At 47.5% G+C, this 21558-nt stretch overlaps 1 protein-coding gene across 3 annotated transcripts in view; it reads right to left on the bottom strand.

The window, feature by feature from the left end:
• Itgb5 (integrin subunit beta 5) overlaps window positions 1-21558 on the bottom strand; it is a 99208-nt gene that overhangs the window by 19071 nt on the left and 58579 nt on the right. For 2 of the 3 annotated variants that reach the window (XM_015486719.2, XM_048794398.1), the window contains exon 9: window positions 12915-13344. In XM_015486719.2, coding sequence (XP_015342205.2) covers window positions 12915-13344 — 430 coding nt within the window. Of the gene's footprint in view, window positions 1-81; window positions 199-12914; window positions 13345-21558 lie in introns of all 3 variants that reach the window. The other variant, XM_048794397.1, reaches the window with a different exon arrangement.

Genomic DNA, 21558 nt, shown 5'->3' with positions numbered 1-21558 from the left:
GAGTGCCACCATGCCCAGCTGTAACTTCTGTATTTACACTCTGGGCACAATATATATGGATTATGGCGGCATCCAACCTACCTCTGAGTCTCTCCAACTCCCCTGTTTCTCCAAGCATCCCAGGTTCTGGACATTTCCAAGCCTTCACAGTTTCTAAAAGGTGCCGAGCAGATTTTTGTTTTGAAGCAATCACTTTGACTGGTAGCAGTGTGGACAGGACACAGGAGGGTGGGTGCAGAGATGGAGAAAGAAACAGAAAAGATTTAGTGGATACGCCCTAGTGGCGCATGCAAGCAGGAGCTGAAGGGAAGGAGGGTGGGTATAATACCTGGGTTTCTAGCTTGCATGACCGGATGGAAGAGAGAGAAACGAAAAACCAGGAGAGAACCATGGCTAGGAAGAATATCATGAGCTCTGTCCGAGATGTACTGAGACGGAGGCGGGGGGAGTTGCAGGTGCACAGAGGGAGCCCAGGTGAAAGCATGGGCAGCAGCTGGAGGGGACTCCATAGAGACTATGGTGAGAAGGTGTCAAGGACCAGCCCTGACCCTGGGAAGCTAGCTGGAGGACAGAATCCTGCAAAGGAGACAATGAAGCTGGAGCTAAAAGCCAGAAGAGAACATTTCTAGAAGGCGGGTGTGGTCGGCAGAGTCGTCGGTAGCTCAAAAGTCAAAGTCGATGAGGGCCCAAAGTCACCTTTATCAAGACAAGGCCATTGGAACCTGGGAAGACCCTTTTTGGTGAATCCCAGGGCTCAATCTAAGTGAGACTGAGTTAAGGGCCAAGTGGCAAATGTCCAGGAGCACAGACAACTGCTTTGAAAAACCTGTTTGTGAATAAAGAGGAAAGAGAAGCCGCCTGTGAGTGACATGAGCTCAATGGAAGGGTTTTTCTTTTCTGTTCTTTTCTTCTCTTTCTCAGTATTAAACAGATAGGAGCATGCTCAAAAGCTGACCAGAAGGCTCAGTGAAGCGGGAGGGTGTAGATGTAACCATTTATCCCTCTGCTAGCCCCACCTCGCCAGCCTACAAGCACATTCAAAATTAAAGAATATTTTATTTGTGTGTGCCTACACCAACCGTGGTGTCAGGCACACGGAAGATACTCAGAACATACTGCTTGTGGTTGGAGGTTGTGAACATTATCAGGACAAATCTCAAACCCTGGGGGAGAAGATCCATGCCGGCAATTAGGAAAGGAACAGAAGTGTCATTGATTCCTATGGAACTTAAACATGATTCTTGAGATATTTCAAATTCTTAACAAATGTCCAAGAAACCCCAAGACTTCACGGCAACCCAAGGAAGAGAGGATTAAAGAGTCTCTTCTCTTTGGCAGGACATGGTCATGGTCGGGCAGAAACCAAAGGCTTTGCACCCTCTGCTGTTCCAGAACACGTCCTGATTTCCCCAGCACAAGGCTTTTCAGAGATGTAAACAATGAAGCATCCTTGGTTCCAAGGCCAGCTGCGCCTCTGTCGTTGGCTTACTGTCAACCAAGCAGCCCAAACAGAGTCAACTGACAGTGCTGCCCGACAGCGACGCCCCCACGAGAACTTTCCCTGCCTCTCAGCAGCTGGACCACATGTTACCTTCTGTACCAGAGCAGCAAAATATGACCCCTACACATCAGCAAGTAATGCTGTTTTAAGCCAAGCATTTCCAAAGCTCAACATTCCTCTCGGAGACGACGGCACTTGCTAGAAAGCTAAGACTCCACTGTCAGAGGTGGAAGAGCCCCCTCAAGGGCAACTCTGCCTCCTAGTCATGGCCCCCAGTTTTTCCATGCTGATGGGCACCTCTGACAGCTGCTGCATTCTGCCTGAGAGAGGCAGGGTCAGGCCCAGCCCCATCAGTCACAGGCAGATTATGGCAATGGAGGGCAGGTGGAAAAATCCCACGTCCTTTAATGAACTCACCTTTCCAGTTTCAGAGAAGCCTGAGCCCTGCGGAGTGCAATGAACCACAGCCCTCCTCTAAGACCCTGAGAATGTTGACTCGCAGAAATCAAATGGCTGTTGCCAAAAGAAACAGGAACCTCAGGTCCAAGCCTTGGGTTTGGCTTAACCTGCCCAACACGTCTGGTGGGTACCTCTGGGAAAGCCGACCACATCTGGAGAGTGTGAACTCGCCACGCTCTGGGTCACTGCCACAGGATGAGAGGGTTACTATTTTCAAACTGGAAAACTGTCGTGTTGTTGTGGTTGGTGCACAGTTGCCAGATAGATCCCAGCCGGAGCTGGCCACCAAGCCTGGTGCAACATTCCTCATGGGCAGAATTGGTTCAGAGTGTCACATGCATGGGCCACATTGAGGCCTGGCTGCCAGGAGCCCAGCCAAGCCGTGAGATGGCAGCAACCCCCCGGGGCAGGGAGAGGAGACTTTTCTTGGGTGTTGGCGTGGAAAACGGTCCACGTGTTAGCCTGCTCCGCCACAGCCTCCCCATGTGGCAGGATCGGTAAGGGTACATACATTAGTGTCCCGTGGGGCAATGACTACTCGATGAGCTCATTTGCCACCAGAGCATTTTATAAATGAGACCAGGCTAACGAAGGTTCACTTAAGGAAAGTGGGCTCTGCACAATGAATAACAAGACCAGATGCCCGCTGAGCACATAGAGGAACATTCTGTGTCTTCATCAGACGACAGTCATAAAACGATAGGGACCTTGGCCAGTGTCCTGGCCCACGCAGGTCCTTCAGCATTTGTCTGCTGTGTCTGACATATCCTTACACAACTCAAAGAAACTCACAGAGGAAAAGAGATTAAATGGTTCCTCAAACGTTGAAAAAGATAAAAATCAGTGAGGTAAGATTTGGAAAATGTGGGCAAACACACAGAGTGAGAGCTGAGCTGGGAATTCAGAACCGTGGAAGGGTCTAGGCCAATCAAAATAAGTCAAACTGGGTGGAAATGGGCTATTTGTTTGTAAAGGCAATGCAAGGTTCTTCTGGTCTGAATCTATAATTAAGAATCACCTGTAGTCCCAGCAACTTGGGAGGCTGAGGCAGGAGGATCCCTTCAACCTGTGAGTTTAAGCCAGCATGGGCAACTTAGCAAGAGCCTGTCAGAAAGGAAAAGAGGGAGAGGGGAGGGGACGGAAGAGGAGGAGAGGAGGAAAGAAAAGAAAAGTCAAGGGAAAAAAAAAAGAATCACAAAGGATCTTTAGTACAGGTTCTGGACTCAGTTTCCAAATGTAAGTAGTTGAAGCAAGCAATACATAGTTGACCCACTGTGTGTGATTGGCACTGTTAGGAAAGGCAGGTGATGTAAAACAATCCTGTTTAGAGCTTGCTTGTGATGAATAAAGTTAGCCCATTTGTTTCCAAGGAAACAATCTCAATATGGTAGCAAGTACATTAAAATCAATTCTTGTTGCACTATGACATACTAGCCTATTGTCAAAGGCCAACTTTGTGATGTCAAATAACACACCTTCCTGGAGAGCATATTTCTTTAGCATAGGAACAGAGGGACTCATCAGAAGGACTTTGGGGGGTGGAGGGAATGGGGTCAGAACTAAGGAAGGTGTTCTGGAAAGAGCAAAAGAGGAAGGAAAGCTTCCAGGAGGTCAGGCTCAGAGCAATTCAGACTCAAGGGAGCATTGGGATCAGGACTGAGCTCTAAGATCAGTATTCAGAGAGGCAGGGACACATGCCCAAAGGACAGCAGGGTTCCCTCCCATTCTGCCCTGCCCTGCCAGAGGTGTCAGAGAATCCAAAATCAAGACAAAACTGAGAGTGCATGATGCACTCCTGAGATACAGAGCAAAGAGTCTTAAGAATAATTATTTCAGCCACCAGAGGTCTCTCATAGTTTTAAATGTCAGAGTGGAAAATTTTCTAACAAGTTATCCTATAATATCAAAAAGCTAAAGCCATCCAAACCTACATGACTAAGAGCTTATCTTTGGCATTCTTGTGGCCTTCCTAGGGTTTTCCTTTGCTTTTTAAATTTTATTAAGCCTTCATAAGCCCGACTGCAGGGCCTTAAGGGTCAGGCCTGAAGCTTCAAGGCACACATGGAATCCTCATCAGTCTTCTATTTGCACACTTCTCTCTCTAAGTAGAGAAAAGAGGACATGGAAAGGAGACCCAGTGCTTAGATCATTCCCTTTTCAGAATCACTGAACTGTTGCTTAAGAAGTTTCTGGATGTTGGGCACCGTGGCACATGCCTATAGTTCCAGCAATTTGGGAGATGAGGCAGTAAGATTGTAAGTTTGTCATCAGACTCAGCAACTTAGCAAGACCATGTCTCAAAATTAAATTAAAAAAAAAATTAAAAACAGGAGGGGCTGTAGCTCAGTGGCAGAGCACTTGCTAGTAAGTGTGAGGCACTGGGTTCCATCCTCAGCACCACATAAATGAAATAAATAAAATAAAGGCATGCTGTCGATCTACAACTATATAAAAAATTTAAAAACAACAAAAAAGGGCTAGAGATGTAGCTCAGTGGTAAAGAACTGGCCTAGCATGCACAAGGCCCTGGGTTCTATCCCCATTACTACACACACAAATACACACACACACAAACACATACACACACACGGTTTTGAAATAGGAGCTCAGCCATGAGAAAACGCTGTTCCCACAGATAAGCTCAGAGCATGGGGCCAGGCTGGTTCTCTAAATGCTCACAATTTATCTTTCAAAGTCTCAAGAGTCCGGATAGTGATGATGATAGTGATGATGATCATATTTAAGGTGATTCGTATGCCTAGTCCTCAGCCCAAGAAAGTTTCTGAGAGGTGGAAAATTCCAGGGGCAACAAAAATTTAGAAATTAATTCAGGACTGCAAGCATCTCCAACTTTATCCCTGGTACACGATGTAACACCTGGCACATGAGGAATGCTGAATGAATTCTTGCAGAATGAGATGAATGTAGGACCTTCCTAAGACAAAATGACCCTGAGAGAGATCACTGCTGCTCCTGCATCGCCATAGATCAGATGCTATCAAGCCTGATTTTCTCCAAACACTTTCTCTGAGCACAAGCTGATTCCAGATTCCAGAGAGGTATACCTGCTCCCCTGGTCCCTGGGACTAATTTAAAGGATGCATTGTTTCCTTCTAGAATCAAGCCCTAACATTTTGATGCCTTTTTGTCTTTCAAGTGAACTTGAGCAATGGCTAAAAAATAGATGGAAGTCTTAGAGAAATCCTGAACTGAGATGCCCGTTGAGAACTTTCTGAAGGCAACCTGCTCTGCTAACACAGTTGTTTCTTCTTCTTCTTCTCCTTCTCCTTTACTGGGGATTGAACCCAGGGTCTCTTAACCACTGAGCCACATCCCCAGCTCTATTTTGTATTTTATTTAGAGACAGGGCCTCACTGAGTTGCTCAGTGCCTCACCATTGCTGAGGCTGGCTTTGAACTCACGGTCCTCCTGCTTCAGCCTCCAGAGCTGCTGGGATTACAGGCGTGTGTCACCACTCCTGGCTGATGTCACAGTATCTGATGCTTATCTCCATGGAAGACAACGTCCCTCCAGGGTGGAAAGGCCAGAGATTAGGATGTACCTGAAGCCCGGGGTGGCAATGTATCCTGCAAAGAGCTTTGCAGACACTGTTCTATGTGAGTCTCATAGAACCCTCTGGAGCAGGATTTCCCCTCATTTGACAGAGAAGAAAAATGGGTCTCAGAAAAGTTAAGTGAAGACCCCCGGTCACAGAGGCAGAAAAGGGCAGAGCCAAGTTAGAACATAGGTTTGTCTCCCTCCAAAGCCATTTTCTTTCCATTATATAATGATGCCAAAGGCTCCTGCAGTATCCCTGTAGAGGGAACAAGGAGACATACCTCTGTGCTGGTTAACAACGGCTTCTGGCAGTGTTGCCTGGGTTAACAGTGTAATACTGAAGAACACACACTGTCCTCTACCACCCAGTAAATGGTGTCTGAGGAAGATCTTTACCAACTACAGGATTATCATTCCTTTTAATAACGGCGAAGAACCCTGTAACAAATTTCATTCTCAGAGCTACCACACTGAGTACTCAAAAATGGAACAGGATACTCTCGGCTCTCACTGTTGTGTGCATAATTAGGATTTGTACAGGACGGTGCTCTGCAGTTCCTGAAACTCTGCCAGAGGGATTCCTTTGGGGCAGAGGGGTCCTCCCTTCTCTGGAAGACATATTTGGCATTCTTTTTTTATTATTATTATTAGCTACACATGACAGTAAAATGATCTTGACAGTTCATACATTTGAATCAAATGGGGTATAATTTCTCATTTTTCTGATTGTACAGGTTGCAGAATCACATTGGTCATACAGTCACCTATATACATACAGCAATGACATATTTGGCATTCTTATATCTGCCCATAGCATCTGGTTAACAACCCAAGCAGAGATTAATAAATGTGAAAGAAACCTGATATTTTTCTAGGTGCTCCTGCCTGAAGCACACAGTGGTGACAATCCGATTAATAGAATCCTTTCTGGAAATTAAGTAGATACAATCTTGGTTCATTCAAAAGGAATTTTTGAAGACCTCTGCATGGAAGCCACAAAATATAATCTTGTAACAAGTCATTTATGAAATATGCAAGTTATAATGCAACGAATGACAGAAGGTACAGCAGTGAGCAGAACCCTAGGCTTATGATTTTGAGTGTGAAAATAACATTTCTAAAGAAAACTATAAATATGGTGCAAAGTCACTTTTTATTTTTGGTCAACCACTGTTTATTGTCTATGACATGCTAGCTCTGGGTTTTCAGCATGATTCAAGCATGGCCTCTGACCTTCCTGAGCTCTTGGTGAAGCCTAGGAGATAGAAGGTTAACAGGTAATTACCAAACTCTGCAATGAGTGATGTGAGAGCCATCTGTGAAGGGATGGGTGGGGGGGGGGAGGTGGGAGTCTCTCCAGATCAAGGTCATCCAGCATTTCCTGTTCTGGGCCTAACAAGTAGCTTAGGGTCAAACTTCACTAATGGAAGATAAGAATAAGAGGTCAGAAGCAAGAAGTCAGAAGCAGAAGAATAAGAGGTCAGATCACCTCATGCTCCAGGCTAAGAGTGTGGACTTGTAATCAACAGGTCCTGGGAGGGGCTTAAACTGATGTGAGCATCAGATTTGCCTTGTAGAGAGGTGGCTGGGGGGCGGGGACTGGGGTAGAGGGAGACACCTCTCAGGACACTCTTCACTTCAGTTCTCCTAACAGCAGATTGGTAGATGGGTTGAGACCCATACCCTGCTTCAGTGTCATGACTGACAAGGACTCAGGAAGATGAGACAGAGGGAGTGGCCCAGATGACCTCTGGGTTTCTGCCTCAGGTTATAGGTGTCAGGCTGGAGATAGAGAAATATAGATGGCAGAGAGGCAGGTTGTTGAAAGAGGGCTTCCACACTGGGCATGCTGGGTTTGAAGTGTTGCTTACCGAATTAACTATTAACTCTTTCCTTGGCTTTTAAAATGTTTCATATTTAAGCCACCACTTACTTCCTACTCTTACTTCCTTACTCATAAGGTCTCCTGTTCTTACCCCACAGTCTGCCATACTTGACTATCTGCCACATTCAGACAAAAATAACTGCCATGTCTGCCCCTTGCACATGGGTCCCTTCACCCCACTCACCCTCACCTCTGTCTTGGTAGAAAACTGTCTATAGACTCTTCTTGGAAGCCCTACTTATCCTTGTAAATTGAGAAGTACTTTTAAACGTATTTGGATGATGTTGCCATGGAAAGTGTTTGATTTGGTGAGAATCCAGAAGCCTTGAACTAGGTCTTACCCTCAAGAGCCCCTTTATCTGCAGAAGGTTTGACAGAACGCTGTGAGCTTGGCTGGGAGCTGTCAGCCCACACCTGGAACCTGTGCTGGAACACTATCTCTGACCTTTGAAGAATGATGCCACTAGTGTCATGCTCCATGTTCTCATGTTTAGGAGAGAGCTACAGATGACCCTTGACCTCTAATTGCCCATCACATAGTAATTTAAAGCTACATATGATGTAAGCTTGTCTAGATGTACTTTTGGGGTCTCACAGTCAAGTGTCCTGCTCAGAGTTCTACATCTTTCATTTAAATTTTCTCATTATATGAAACCTAAAAGGTAGGTTAACGATGAGCAAATTATACAGTGTGGTCACTTATACACCAAGATTGAAGAAGTTCCTGGGCTAAGGTGCATTGTTTGTATACAAACAGCAAAGAACATAGTTGATGCAAGAATTTTTTATTACATTATAAACAACTAAACAGACCATCTCCTACTTCTCATATTCAAAGGGACTTTAAAGCGTCAACACTTTTGCAAGACTCCAAAGAAACAGAAACCCTCACAATAGCCCATAAAGCTCCCCTCACACACAGAACTAGACTGTGGACAGAACCATTCTCTATGTTACGCTGTTTCCAGAAACCAGTGGAGCCTCCAGGGACCCATCACACATGTGTTCCCACAGCGAGAGTCACAAAGCAACCACAGAGCTGTTCAATTGCTTCCAGATCTGCGTCTGATCTGCTTCACGACTTATTTTCATGACAGAAAACCTATTCCAAATCTGTGATCACTGCATTTCGCCCGCAGTTCTGGCTCTCAGTAGGGTGCAAGGACTCTAAGCCTCTTGTAGAAGGCAAGCCAGAGGGGTGGAAGGAGCTTCTCTGGGTGTCCCTAATGATTCTGCTGCTGCCTCAGCGGCTTTTACAAGCGTACCCCTCAGTTCCCCTCTGAAAACAAACCACAACCACACGATCCTCTTCTAGAACAGGCGCCAGGGAGAGGGGTGAGAAGAACTGCGAGAGGATGCTGAGGTCAGCTGCGGTCGGCCTGAGTCAGCATCTGCAGCAGCAAAGCGGTGGTTGGGAAATAGGCTTTGCTCCCTCAAATGCCCCAAACGACCCAGCAACCCAGGGCTCGAAACCAACTCGCACAGTTCTAACGGTGCAGGAGCCCCCGCTGACCACGATGCCCAACAAGTGGACGCAGGAGCTCCTCCGCCCCCACTCACAGAGGCCTCCAGAAGGAGCTGGAGGGTTTGAGACACAAGGAAGAGCCCGCCACAGCGTGTGGGGAGCCGTGGCAGGAATCTGTGTCATCAAGTCCTGCCTGGAGCTGGGCTCGGCTTTCAGTCCTTCTTAAATTAACAGCAATGATCTCATTCCAGAAACCATTTTCTCCAGGAGACTTGGATAGCAGTACACGTCAACTACCTGTGGCTTTTAAAGTAAGGGGGTGAAAAAGGCTAGTTGGTTGAGCAATGGAAAGAAAGTCAAAATGTTCTAATAGATGATTTACCAAAGCAACTCAACTTCCAATGCTTCTCTAGATGTAATATTATCCAGAAAAAAAGCAAGATATGAAATTATATGTATTCTCCCTCCCCAACTTAGGAAAAAGTTTGGAAGGAAACTTTTTCTCTAAGATAGCCTGCACTGTCTCTTTCCCTTTGAGTGCATAATCTTTGCTCTCCTAAATAAATCTCTGCTTGTGCCTCAACAAAACAAAACAAAAAAAGGAAAAGAAAAAAAGTTTGGAAGGAAAGAAACTAACCTTGTAAAATATGAGTGATGAAATTATGGATGATTTTAAAAATTTATTTCTATTCTTCAGAATATTCTGGATCAAAGAATAACCCGTTAATTTCCTGGAAATGTTGTTCTCTTGATTAAACACACACTTTAAAAGGGTGCAAGTGAAACAGAGAGAGTGAAAAAAAATGCCCTTGACTAGTTTGCCAGATGGTCCACATCAATCCTGCTCACCATGAAGGAGTCAGATGGCCCCATTTGATGGCACATCCATCAGTTTCCTTATATTTTGCAAGTTTTCTTTACTGAATAAACATGGCTTTTCCAATAGGGATGGCGGTGGGGGGCTCCATCTCAGCAATCCCAGGAAGTTAGAGTTGAAGCACCACTCACATGGGAGGCTCCGGGGTCCGGCAGCCCTCCAATTTCCCCACCCCATGATCTGTGAGAGCCTCCAGGTCACAGGATTGTATAAGTGAAGGTGAGAGAGTGGGTACCCAGGGATAGAATTCAGACACAGGGTTTGGTAGAATTCTGAAATGTAAAATTAACTCAGAAGAACTGTAGATTACACTGGTTGAACCAAAAATGTATGTGCTCACTCAACCTCAGAATATTTGTTTCCAAAATGATAAGTTTTCTCCACTGAGGGCCACTCACACCTCATCCACCCATTGCCCTGTGCCTGCCGGGCTTTGTGTTCTATTCAGGTCCTTCATCCATGCCTTCTTCTGTTCTCAAAGTACTGCAGAACCGAATGGAGTTGGTCCCATTTTAGAAAGGGGAAAACAAAACGTCTAGCACAACCTAAGTCTGAGGGTGATAAACTGGAAATGGAGTAGGCACAGGCAAATTTGCTCCAGGCGGCATGGATGTGAACAAACTTCTGGGGCGAAAACATTTCGGAGGGTTATTTCTGGCTCCTGAGGTAGAAGGAGGGAGCACACAGGGATGTTTGATAATCATTGTTTAAAGATGAACACTGCTCCAAGTCCATTACCGACACAGCTGGGCTTCAAGGAACTCTTACTGTGGCTGCTAAGTGGAATGGAAACTCCATCCCACCACGCTGGGCTTCCTTAGGCAAAGCCTAGGGATTCACCGGGCAGGGCTGGCACCACTGCACACTGGGCATCAGCTGCAGCTCCCCAGGGTCTGTGGCACTGACTTGTGCAGGAACCAGTGGTGGGTGAGCCCCTCTTTTGTGCCAAGCAACATGTGAGGTGCTTCATGTACCTTCTCCTCTTTTACAACAACTCTGTGCCCAAAGTCTCACCTCAGCATGTGGCGTTAGGGGATTCAGGCAGAGGCCTGCTGCTCCTGAGCTCATGCTTTTCCTGCTAACCCAGACAGAACCGTCCAGCTCATACCAATCCATCATCACCAAGATGGAGAAAAAGTCGAACCAATCCCTTTTGCATATTTTACAGAATCCTAACTGGTCCACCCACTTTACTCTATGACATTCAAATGTCCTGTACTTTCCAGGGCAGTTCCAGTTTGGAGCATTTTGCCACCACCACACCCTTGGGCATACGCACACTTGTCTCCAGGAAGCCTCCCTTGCTCACCCACGTCTGCAGCCCTCGGCACTTGTTTCTTCCATGGGAGGATAGGTACTCCTCTCAGGGGACATGTTGTTTACAGGTTCCTGATTTGCTACACACATGCCTTACTTCATGCCTTCTTTCACAGCTTAATCCCAAGTTCCTTTCAAGTCAACCCTTCCCAACTAGAAGACTACTCTCAAGGAGGGAATCCAAGAAGCCACAGAATAAACAATCCATAGAGTAAACTATAGTCCTATGTAAAAATTTTCTGCTTATTTGCAGGTGGCATGGTGCTGAGTGGAAATGGCTCTGTTGAGATACAATTTTAAAGTATCTCATCAGAATGTAACTCCAGAATAGGAATTGCCAACTTGTAATTGAATGGGAATCAGTGAAAACCCCTGTGCTTAGATTAAAAAGAAATAAAAGTGCTCAAACATCACACAATAAAAACTTAGCTTGGCTAGAGCCAGACACAGTGGTGCATGCCTATAATCTCAGCTATTTGGGAAGCTGAGGCAGGAAAATTCCAAGTTCAAGGCCAGCCTAGGCAAGTTAGCAAGACCCTGTCTCATATTAAAAAGAACCGGAGATGTAGCTCAGAGGTAGAGCACTCCTGGGTTCCATCCCCAGTACTGAAATAAACAAATAAATACCTCAAACTTTGGGTATCAAGTTAAAAACAAGCTCAAGGGTATAATGTGACTGTTGAATGGAAAAGAAAAGAGGGTTAGGGTTAGGGTTAGGGTTAGGATGCAGGATGGCAGCAGAGTGTCCGCACCACAGGAAGTGAATGCTCTCACTGAGCCTTCATTATCCAGAGCGACAAGTCATGTGCTCCATTCTGTGAAGCCTGAACAAGTGACAGGGCCCTCAGAGAAAGGAGAGTCCAGCCTGGATAAGAGCCAACAGGGAGGCATAAAGCAGTTTTCAGACATCTGACAGGTCGCCATGTGGAAGAGGGTCTAGAACGTGAATCAGTAGGTGGAAGTTACTGAGAAACAAGTTTCTGTTTGATGCAAAGAAGGACGTCTAACCCAGGCCTCTGACCTGAATAACAGCAGCCCCCGAGATGGCCTATCTAGTCCCTGGCACTTTACACGACTGTTACCTTACATGGTAAAGGGACTTTGCAGCCATGATTCAGTTAAGAAACTTGAGAAGGGAGACTGTCCTGGTTATCCAGAGTCCAAGATACCCACAAGGTCTATGAAAGAAGGCAGGGGCATCAGAGGAAGAGATGTGACAACAGAAGCAGAGGTCACAGGTCAGAAGAAGACCTGAGGTGGCTGGCTTTGCAAATGGAGGAAGGAGCTACAAACAAGAATACAGGCAGCCTCTAGCAGCCAGAAAAGAGGTTAAAAAAATGGATTCTCCCCTAGACCTTCTGGAAGGAAAGCAACCCTTGAGGACACCTTGATTTTGGCCAAATAAGATCCATTTCAGACTGAAAGAAAATAACTGTTTTAAGTCATTTGGTTTTATGGTGACTTGTTAGAGAAGCAATAAGAAATGAATACTATATCTAACAAGGGGAGGCCATAACCAGCCCAGGCCATAAACAGCCCTGTCCCAGGAGGTGATCAAGGGAAGTTGAACATCTCCCCTGTCTTGCAGGCAAGTCCTGCTGAAGTGCAGCGTGGGTTGGATGACCCAGAGGCCCAGCTCCGCCATGTGGCAGTGCCTTCTGCTTTGTATTCCATGCACAGGTCCCCACCCCTGTGCCTAGCGGTCGGCAAGGCTTGTCCACTGTCACCTCCCAGCTGTGGCAGTGACACTTCTCACAGCCACCCTGAGAGACAGGCAGGTTTTGGGAAGATATCCTAGCAGCCTCTGGGCCTGGGTGCGGCTCAGAGCAAAGCTCTGGCCAGGGACGCCTACCTGAGCAGAGGACGCCCTTGTTCCTGGCACAGGAGAAGTTGTCACACTCGCAGAAAGGCCCATAGATCTTCCCGAACTCGCTCTCGAAGCAGGAGCACTGGTTGCAGCTGCACTCGCCACGCCCGCTGCACAGCGGCTTGCCCTCAGCCTCCCGGCACAGGTTCTGGTACACGCTCTGGTTTTCTCCCTCCTGGCACTCGCACCTGGTGCCCAGGTAGCTGGGGTTGCACTCGCAGAGGCCGCAGATGTAGGTCCCGTTCCCGCTGCATCTGGCGCTGTCCGGCTCCAGCCCCACACTGCAGCCACAGGTGCAGTTGTAGGTGACCCTCACCTGCAGGCTGTCCCGGAACCCCACAGGCCGCAGGGTGAACGCGTGCTCCACGGGTCTGCTGGGGCAGCTCCGTGCCTCCACTGACACCTCAAAGGACGCCTGGGAAAAGGGAAGAGAGGGGACATTGTGGCCATGGCAAACCTGAGCCTCCCAACCACTCAGTGGTGCGGAGGAGGCCCAGCCCCTCCTTACACACAGGGAGAAGCCGCAGAGCCACGGAGGAGGCCACAGGATGGGCAAGCCCCTGTAGCTGCTGGCTCACACTTGACAGGCGCTGCGCATGGTTCTTTGGGTTCTTGAGCATTTATTATATGATCTTGGCCTCACCACCCCGAGGAAAGGAGCATCCAAGAAAGGCACAAGGGGTCACTGAGTTGACACAGTTCTTGTTCTCCCTTTTCACTTCTATCTTACCCTCTTCCCACCTCCACTGCAGTACACCTCTGTCCTCCCCATTTCAAAAACACCTCATCCAGCAAATATTTCGTGGGCATGGTCTATGCCAGGCCATGGTGCTGGATGCAGGAGGTCAGTGGCACCTGCCTGTCCTTCTGAGGCAGGGGCTCATCCCCTGCTAGAGAAGGGATGGGCTGATGCCTGAGATCTCCACAGACACACCTGAACCCTGCCCTCCACCCCATGCGTCAGTTCTCTGGGAGTGGTTCCCACAGCTGCCTCTTGCCCAGTCAGCCCATGGCCCTTAGGTCTTACAGTAGAGTCACTGTCTGATGAAACATGCCACAATGTGGATAGACTTTCTTTTTAAACAAAGCATGTAAGGGCCGGTTTGATGGTGCACACCTATAATCCCGGCTACTTAGAAGGTAGAGGTGGGAGGATTGCAAGTTTGAGGTCAGCCTGGGCAATTTAGCAAGACCCTGTATCAAAATTAAAAAAAAAAAAAAAAAAAAAAAAGGGCCAAGATGTAGCTCAGTGGTTTAGTACCTTTGGGTTTAATTCCCAATACAGCCAAAAAAAAAATCATGTAAGGAAGTGTTTCTGACTTGGGAGCTTCTCACAGGTTGCCTTGGTGTCAGGCAACAAGGTGGACCTAAGAGGGTGGCAGAGGGTGGGATGGCAGAGGTGCCTGTCAGCTGCCCACCAGGCTGGAGGGGGAGGGAAGCAAGGATGAGGCTCACTCTGATTCTTCTAGGAACTAGAGCCTGACTCCCCACCCTCTGCTTCTCCCTGCACTGAGGGAAGGAGCCATGTGGAGATGGAATCACCCAGAAGGACCTCAGAGCAGTCACTGTAAATTCTATGGAAATCCAGACAGGGAGCTGGCATGGTGAAACACCAGGGTGGAGCTCTCCCCGCTCCCCAACAGACAGGCCTGGCCCAGCCTGCCCCACCCCACAAACTGGCCCACTGTGTCTGGGCCTGGATGTCTTTTTCCAAAAAATTTCTTAAATCATTCTGAAACTCAGGATGGGTTAGGAACCTCTGTCAGTATTGCTATTTTTTTAATTCAAATTACTTATTTGTTTATTTTTAATATTTTTTAGTTGTTGATGGGCCTTTATTTTATGTATCTGTATGTGGTGCTGAGAATCAAACCCAGTGCCTCACTCATGCTAGGCAAGTGCACCACCACTGAGTCACAACCCAGCCCCAGTATTGCTATTCTTAATTCTATCATTTGGGTTGGAGTAAGGCTGATCTTAAAAAGTTACCAATTATTTTACTTTACTGGACACTCTTCAGGAAATAATGTTATTTTTTGAGAACACCGAAAATTGCCTATTTCTGAATATTTTACAGATCCTTATCACTCTGAGAGCTTTACCTCAAAAAGGTTTCTTCCCAAGATTCTGTGACATTTAGGGACACTCAGGGTGGTGGGACTGAGCAGGATGGATTAGACTCTCTGGGTCCTGAAAAAAGTCCTACTTGGCAGCAAATCATGGCCCAAAGCTCTCAGCAACAGACACCCCGAGTTCAGCACTGGTCAAGACACTGGTAGGAGGTACTTTGGGGTAAGTGTCCTAAGAACAATGGCTAGGTACACAGGGTCAGGGGACACTGGGATGACCAGCCAGCTGTACGTAGGCTAGACTACCCTACTTCACCCTCCATGGGGTAGGGAGGTGGGGGACAAAAGGGGAAAGACTGGCAAAAACAAGTTTAAGGTTGAGTTTCTTGGCCCTGAGGTCCAGAGAGGCACGTTCAAGGTGAGGAAACAAGATGGGGATCTGCTGGGCACTGAAATCTGTTGATGACATTAATGATCAGCAGTGGCTGAGAGCCTACTATGCAGCCAGCTCTGTGCTGAGCAGTGTCTCAAGCATCTCTTTTAGGAGGCCTCCTCATTTCACCAGGGAGACCACAGGGTTGGAAGGACTGTGAACTTGGCCATGGGCACACAGCAGGTGGGGATGGGGCTTGCCTAGAATCAGGTGTGGGTTCTCCTTAGCACATCGCCTGCTAGAAGGAGGCACAAGGTGGAAGCCAGTGTCCAGATCTGGGCACAAAGGGAGTGCCAGCCTTCTTACTATAGTGACCCCAAAGTGGTGGCCAGAGGCTTCTCCAAACCACCTGCCTAGGGCTAGGAATGATTTGAGCCTGTAGATGGGAAGGGGCTGGGGGCTTTGTTCAACCAGTATCATCCACAGGGCCATCAGGAATGCAGAGGGAAGGGCCGGGGATGTAGCTCTGTGGTAGAGCACTTGCCTAGCATGCACAAAGCCCTGTTTTCAACCCGAGTACCCCCCGTCCCTAAATAGTCAAAAATAAAGAGGGAAACAGCCTTCCAGGGGCCAATGTCTCCCTCTCTCTGAGACCCAGCGAGAAATCCAGAGAGAAAGTGATGTACTTGAAGCTGCAACATCCTAGAGCTACGACTTGCTTGTTAAATGAACCGCCTCTGCCCCATAAAGGTATCTGTAGGTCATAAGTGGAACAAGAGCCAAAGGCATTTAATTACTGAGAGACTGTGGGGAGTGTCCATCTGTGAGTATAACCTTCCCTCACGCAGACGGCCCCATGCAGAGGGATAAAGTAAGGAAAGAGAGAACCAAATCTCCCAAGTCTTGCCAGTGGCTTGTGTTTGTCCAGGGTAAGTAGAGGTGTCAGGGGACCTCTGAATCTGAGCTGCCACCCACATTGCCCAGGATGTGGAAACTCTCACACCACCTGCCTAGCTGGGCAGGCAAGGGACCTTTAGGTCCTTATGGCCCTCCTCAGCCAAAGCTCTGCTGCAACAGAAGTGCTATCTGTGTGACCCCTCACTGCGGGGCCTGCAGCTTGTTGCCTGATAACCGGAGGACACCCTGTCGGGCCCCAGCTCCTGCTGGACACAGGAATGCTATAAAAAATACTTGGGGAACAGCAAGTAAATCTGCTCACTTACCCCTCCTTTCAGAGTCTGGTTTCCCTACTGAATTGGGAAAGACTCCAGAGAGGCTGGAATGCAGCTGGAACACGGCTTCTTTGCTGCTCTCCCCTGGCGACTGAGGACTCCAACTCAATACTGATATTGAGGGCCCCATGTTCCTGGAGACTTTCCGGTCTCCCACTCCAAGATTCCAGAGGAAGGTCACAGACGAGGTGGCCCTCCTGCCCAGACTGGTGATTTAATCTCATTGGGATGCTCCTGGTTCCCTGCAGGGCTGCTGGCCTGGTCTACCCTTTCAAAAGGGCTGCCCAGCCCCCACCCAAACCCACCAACCCTGGGGCTATGCGGATGCCAAGTCCACTCAGATCTCAACAAAACAAAGAGCTGGGGTGGGCACAGGGTATAGAGCCCAGAAGAGTGGAAAGGGGTGGGGATGGGGGGTGCTGTGGGAAGCCGGTGACAGGCGCTCACTGGGCCTCTTGTGCTGGGCGGTGGTGCTAGCCGTACTGCCAGCCACTTGCATACTGATTTGTCAAGGACCTGCTAATGAGAACGACTTCCAGTGACTGGGTCCACTCAGCCTTGCTGGACCAGGGGAGGAAAAGTAGAGGAGCCCCTAAACCCTCACAAAGAGAACCTCGTTGAATTTAAACAAAACCTCAGAGTTTTATTTAAGGAGGATTCTTCCTTGAGGATATCCTTGTCCCTCACTTCCTGCCACCTCTCCTACTTCTTGTTGGACAAAAGTCTTAAGCCAGAGAACATAGGGTGATCACAGAACTGCCACCCCTGTTTGGATGGGACCACAAGTCACTGCCTGAGCCTCCACCACTTCTGCAGGAAGCTGCAAATACGAAGAAATGAGATGCACATGAGCCAGCTGTCTCCCACTCCCCACACGGGCCACAAACGCATCCCGAGGCCAGACCTGAGATACCTGCTGAGAGTTGAACACTCTCTGCTTTTCCTAATCTCTCTTCTCCTAGTGAATTCCAGATTATTCCTGTCTAGCCGTCCTTATTCCTGGAGAGGTAGTTGTTCTTAGCCTTCCTAACCTGTGGCATCTAAGAATGGAACCCACCTGCCAAACAGTGGCCAGGCCCCTTAGCTTGGCACTTATGTCCTATCAGCGTGGCCTGGGAGTGGTCTGGGAGCCACTCTCCCCTCAGTCCCCAAGCCCCTCCTTTTACCTCCATGGATATCGCCCTCAGCTGCAAAGGGCCATGCTCTTCACACCCAGCAGACTCATCTTGCTGCTTTGCACCTGCTACGCCCACCAGTGGGAGCACGTGGGAGCACCCACCCTCTCTTCCTATGCCTCCGTCCAGACAGCATCCTCTGTGATCCTTTCTTCCTTGGGGCTCCTGAAGCACCACGCCCTCTTTGTCATGGCCCTGGTCATGATACGGGGTTGATTCATCTGCATGGTGCCTCTGTGCACAGGAACCTGAGCCCCTGCTTGTGGGCCTCACCTTCACATCCTGGGTGAGCATAGTATTTGGCACAACATTTAGTGAACACAAGTGGATTTCACCATCTTGGACATGTTCTGAAATGTGTGTCCTTCAACAAATATCCACAGGGACATACCCACACACTCACTCGGTAGCACACCTGATTGCCAAAGACCCACTGTAAACCCTGGAGAAAGATCAGCCAGAGAGGAGGGGCATTTGCATTCTGGGAGGCTAAAAAAATCACACTGATTCCAACTGGAAGTGCACCCTTACCTCATCTTCAGGATCAGAAAAATTGACAGACCCCCTCTCTTTCAGCCAAAAGGGGGCAGGCCCCCTGTCATTATGGGCTGGCCTCCTGGGCATGTGCCATGAAGTCCTGTTCAGAAGGTTGGGAGCTTAAATTTAGGCTCTGTTGTTGGGGGTCTTGACATTTCTAATAAATTTTAACATAAACTGTACAATTTCATTTTGCACCATGTCCCACAAACTTTGTAGCCAGTTCTGCCCCCCACGGCCTCCAAGACCCTTAGTGAGCTCGGCCCCCATGGTCTGTGGCCTGGTGTGGCCCTTGTGAGCAACATCATGTCCAGTTCAGACGAGCAGAGTGGCCGCTGCTCTGTGCCAGCCTGTCTACATCTACAGAAAACAAAACCCTACAGCCCTTGCAGCAGAGCCAGGGGCCATGTGACCGTGGCCCTTGGACAGCACTACAACACTGGGACAGTGAGAAGACACAAAGACCCAGCAGGGAGGCTCGCCTCAGGGCTGCTGCTGTTTCCATAGGGCCACGGCTATTGGATCCCAAAGGCAGAATGCCAAAGGTGCCAGCGTGGGAAGGGGCACCCTGCTTCTTTATTATTGTTTCAAGTGTTCTCAAAATCACCCCAATCCCCAGAGGTTTTTTTCACTGTTGTAAAAAACTGCGATTTAAAATCTTTTTCTGATTTCTGGTCAGTGCCTATTTTTCTGAAGTATCCTAGCAAAAATCAAAAGCTGTCCACTACAGTGTCCATCCTAAGTGGCCTCTTGGAAGCTTTTACTTGCAAAGTGCATGAGGCCTGGGGGAAAGGCCTGGGCTGTGGTGCTGCACTGGGGTCAGTTTCTGATTTGAGTCCAGGTGTCTGCAGCTCACTGGCAGTGGGACTTCTGGCCAGTTTTCCAGGCCCCTCTTCAAGCCTGATTCTTGCACACTGAAGTGGAGAAGTAAAAGCTACCTTGCAAGCTGCTGTAAGAAGCAGGGAAGGCAGCGGCAAAGCCCCCCCCCCTGCTACTGGGCGCCTGCCAGTTCCCATTACAGGGAGGCTGATACCACTCCCTTGGCAGGAGAGAGACTATGGTTAGTAACAGGATGTGGCCTGGAGAGGAAAGATGTTGGTTTGGGCCATGGGTCCAGCACTTCTTAGCTGGGTGAGCTTGGGCAGGCCACTCCCACCCCCAAATCTCAGGCTGCCCATCAGCAATGAGTGTGTACTTTGTTCCCCGCCCATGATGGATGGCTGTGGGAACTGACTGTGATGAGGGGCACAGAGGCGCTCAGGAAATCACTCTCTCCTTGAAGACTCCCATCCATTATCATATTTCATTCTGATGCACATCATTTGAAACAGGTAAGAGCAGGATCATTGGTATTAAAAGGCTCAATAAAGGGGCTAGGCACTTGCCTACCATGTGGGAGGCACTGAGTTTGAACCTCAGCACCACATAAAAATAAATAAATAAAATAAAAATAATAATAAAAAAAAAGTCAAAAGGCTCAGTAAAGGTAGTGTAGAGTGCTGGCTACAGAACCAGAAAGCCCTGGTGATCACTTAAACTCTGTATGCCTTGGTTTCCTCATCTGTCAACGTGGATAACAATGTTATCCAATGTCTTCCTCAGAGGGGAATCGGTGGTGAACACAGAACTATTCATTGTCTAGTTTGTCTCTGGTCCTTCTTGGGACTTAATGTATTTCCCTTTTGGCTTCCATGGGGACCCCCCAAATCTTAATGATTTCCCCATTTTTGCTTAAAGCAGCATAAGTTGGCTGCTTTAATGACTTCATAGTCATTATCAACACACACCAATTCCTTTGACTTCCCTGGTTTCTAGTCAACTCATGAGAGTTTTGATTATCACTTTTCTTTTTAAAAACACTTGGCCATTGATTTCCACATGCAGTCTGACCCAAGCAAAGAAAGGTGGCACCATTTCTCTGGGCTTTCAAAAATAATGCAATCCCAATTGGCATCCCCCCAACCTCCGCCTATTTTTTTTTTAAACCAACACTAGTTATACACATTAAAGCTTTGAGCCACTACAACCTGCTAGACCTTTTAAAATTACTATCAAACCATGTTCCCTTTAGCCTAAATGTGAACTAAATATATTAAGCTTGAGGATTTCATTCCAGCTCAGGTTTGGGGGTGGGGGTGGGGGAGAATGTGTGAAATCTTTTTTTCCCCACTTTATGAGATAAGCTGTTTTCTCCATCTCTGTGACCTTCCCACATTTGATAGGCAAGTCTTCCATGAGTTCAACCCAAGCCAATAGTTGGCACAACAGACAAGAGATGTCTGGAACTTCTGTCAAGTCCTCATAGAAAACATGTTACTTCACTCAGCAACAGACCAGTCTGTGCTGTCATCACCCACATTATATTTGCCCTACTCATAGGATGCCATTAGAAACATAGGGCCCCATGTAGCATGTCCTTGCTTATAGATCCCAGGCCTCTCTCCTGTTGTAACTATTCCTCCAAGTAAAGGGCTGGTTCCAGTGTGTTCCACGTATCATTTTTTCACTTTGCTGACATGGTGCACCAAACATTCCATACCCAGATCTGCAGTCATATGTTGTTTTTTTCTGGTTATTTCTGCCGTTTTCCACTTTCTGAATTGGATTTTTGTATATGTGTGTGCGGTGCTGGGGATTGCACCCAGGGCCTTGTGCATGTGAGGCAAATGCTCTACCACTGAGCTACATTCCCAGCCATTTTTTATTTTGAGACAGGGTTTAGCTATGTTGCTGAGGCTGGCCTCAAACTTGTGATCCTCCTGTCTCAGCCTCCCAAGTAGCTGAGATTACAGGTATGCACTACTGTAGGCCACATAATCATCTCTTTAAACCCTACAACTTTAAGGCTTTAGTTTTTTTTTAAATTCATTTTGATCAAGTAATCATTATAATTGATCAAAACAGCATTATAACTCTATACATTATAACTCTAGTACATTATAACTCTTGACAATTATTAAAAATAGCAAGTAAAATTTTAATGGAAGTGTCTCTTTAATGAGATCAGGTCTTTCCCCCAAAGAGTTGATAGGTATGTAAAATAACATTATTTATTGCTAAAGAAGGCAGGAATCACAATCAATTATATTTCTATTTTTGTACAGATATAAACACAAAAAACTTATGTGCATAAATAGGAAGATGGAGACGGGAAGAGTTTTTGTTACGGTCATGGCTTCTTGTTCTACAAATGCCTTCCTCTTCTTCCTTTTTTCTTCTGTTTTTCCTTATGAATTTCCTCGG

The sequence above is a fragment of the Marmota marmota genome, unplaced genomic scaffold (assembly GCF_001458135.2).
Source record: "Marmota marmota marmota unplaced genomic scaffold, marMar, whole genome shotgun sequence".
NCBI classification, from domain to species: Eukaryota; Metazoa; Chordata; class Mammalia; order Rodentia; family Sciuridae; genus Marmota; species Marmota marmota.
This window is presented reverse-complemented; position numbering and strand designations above follow the sequence as displayed.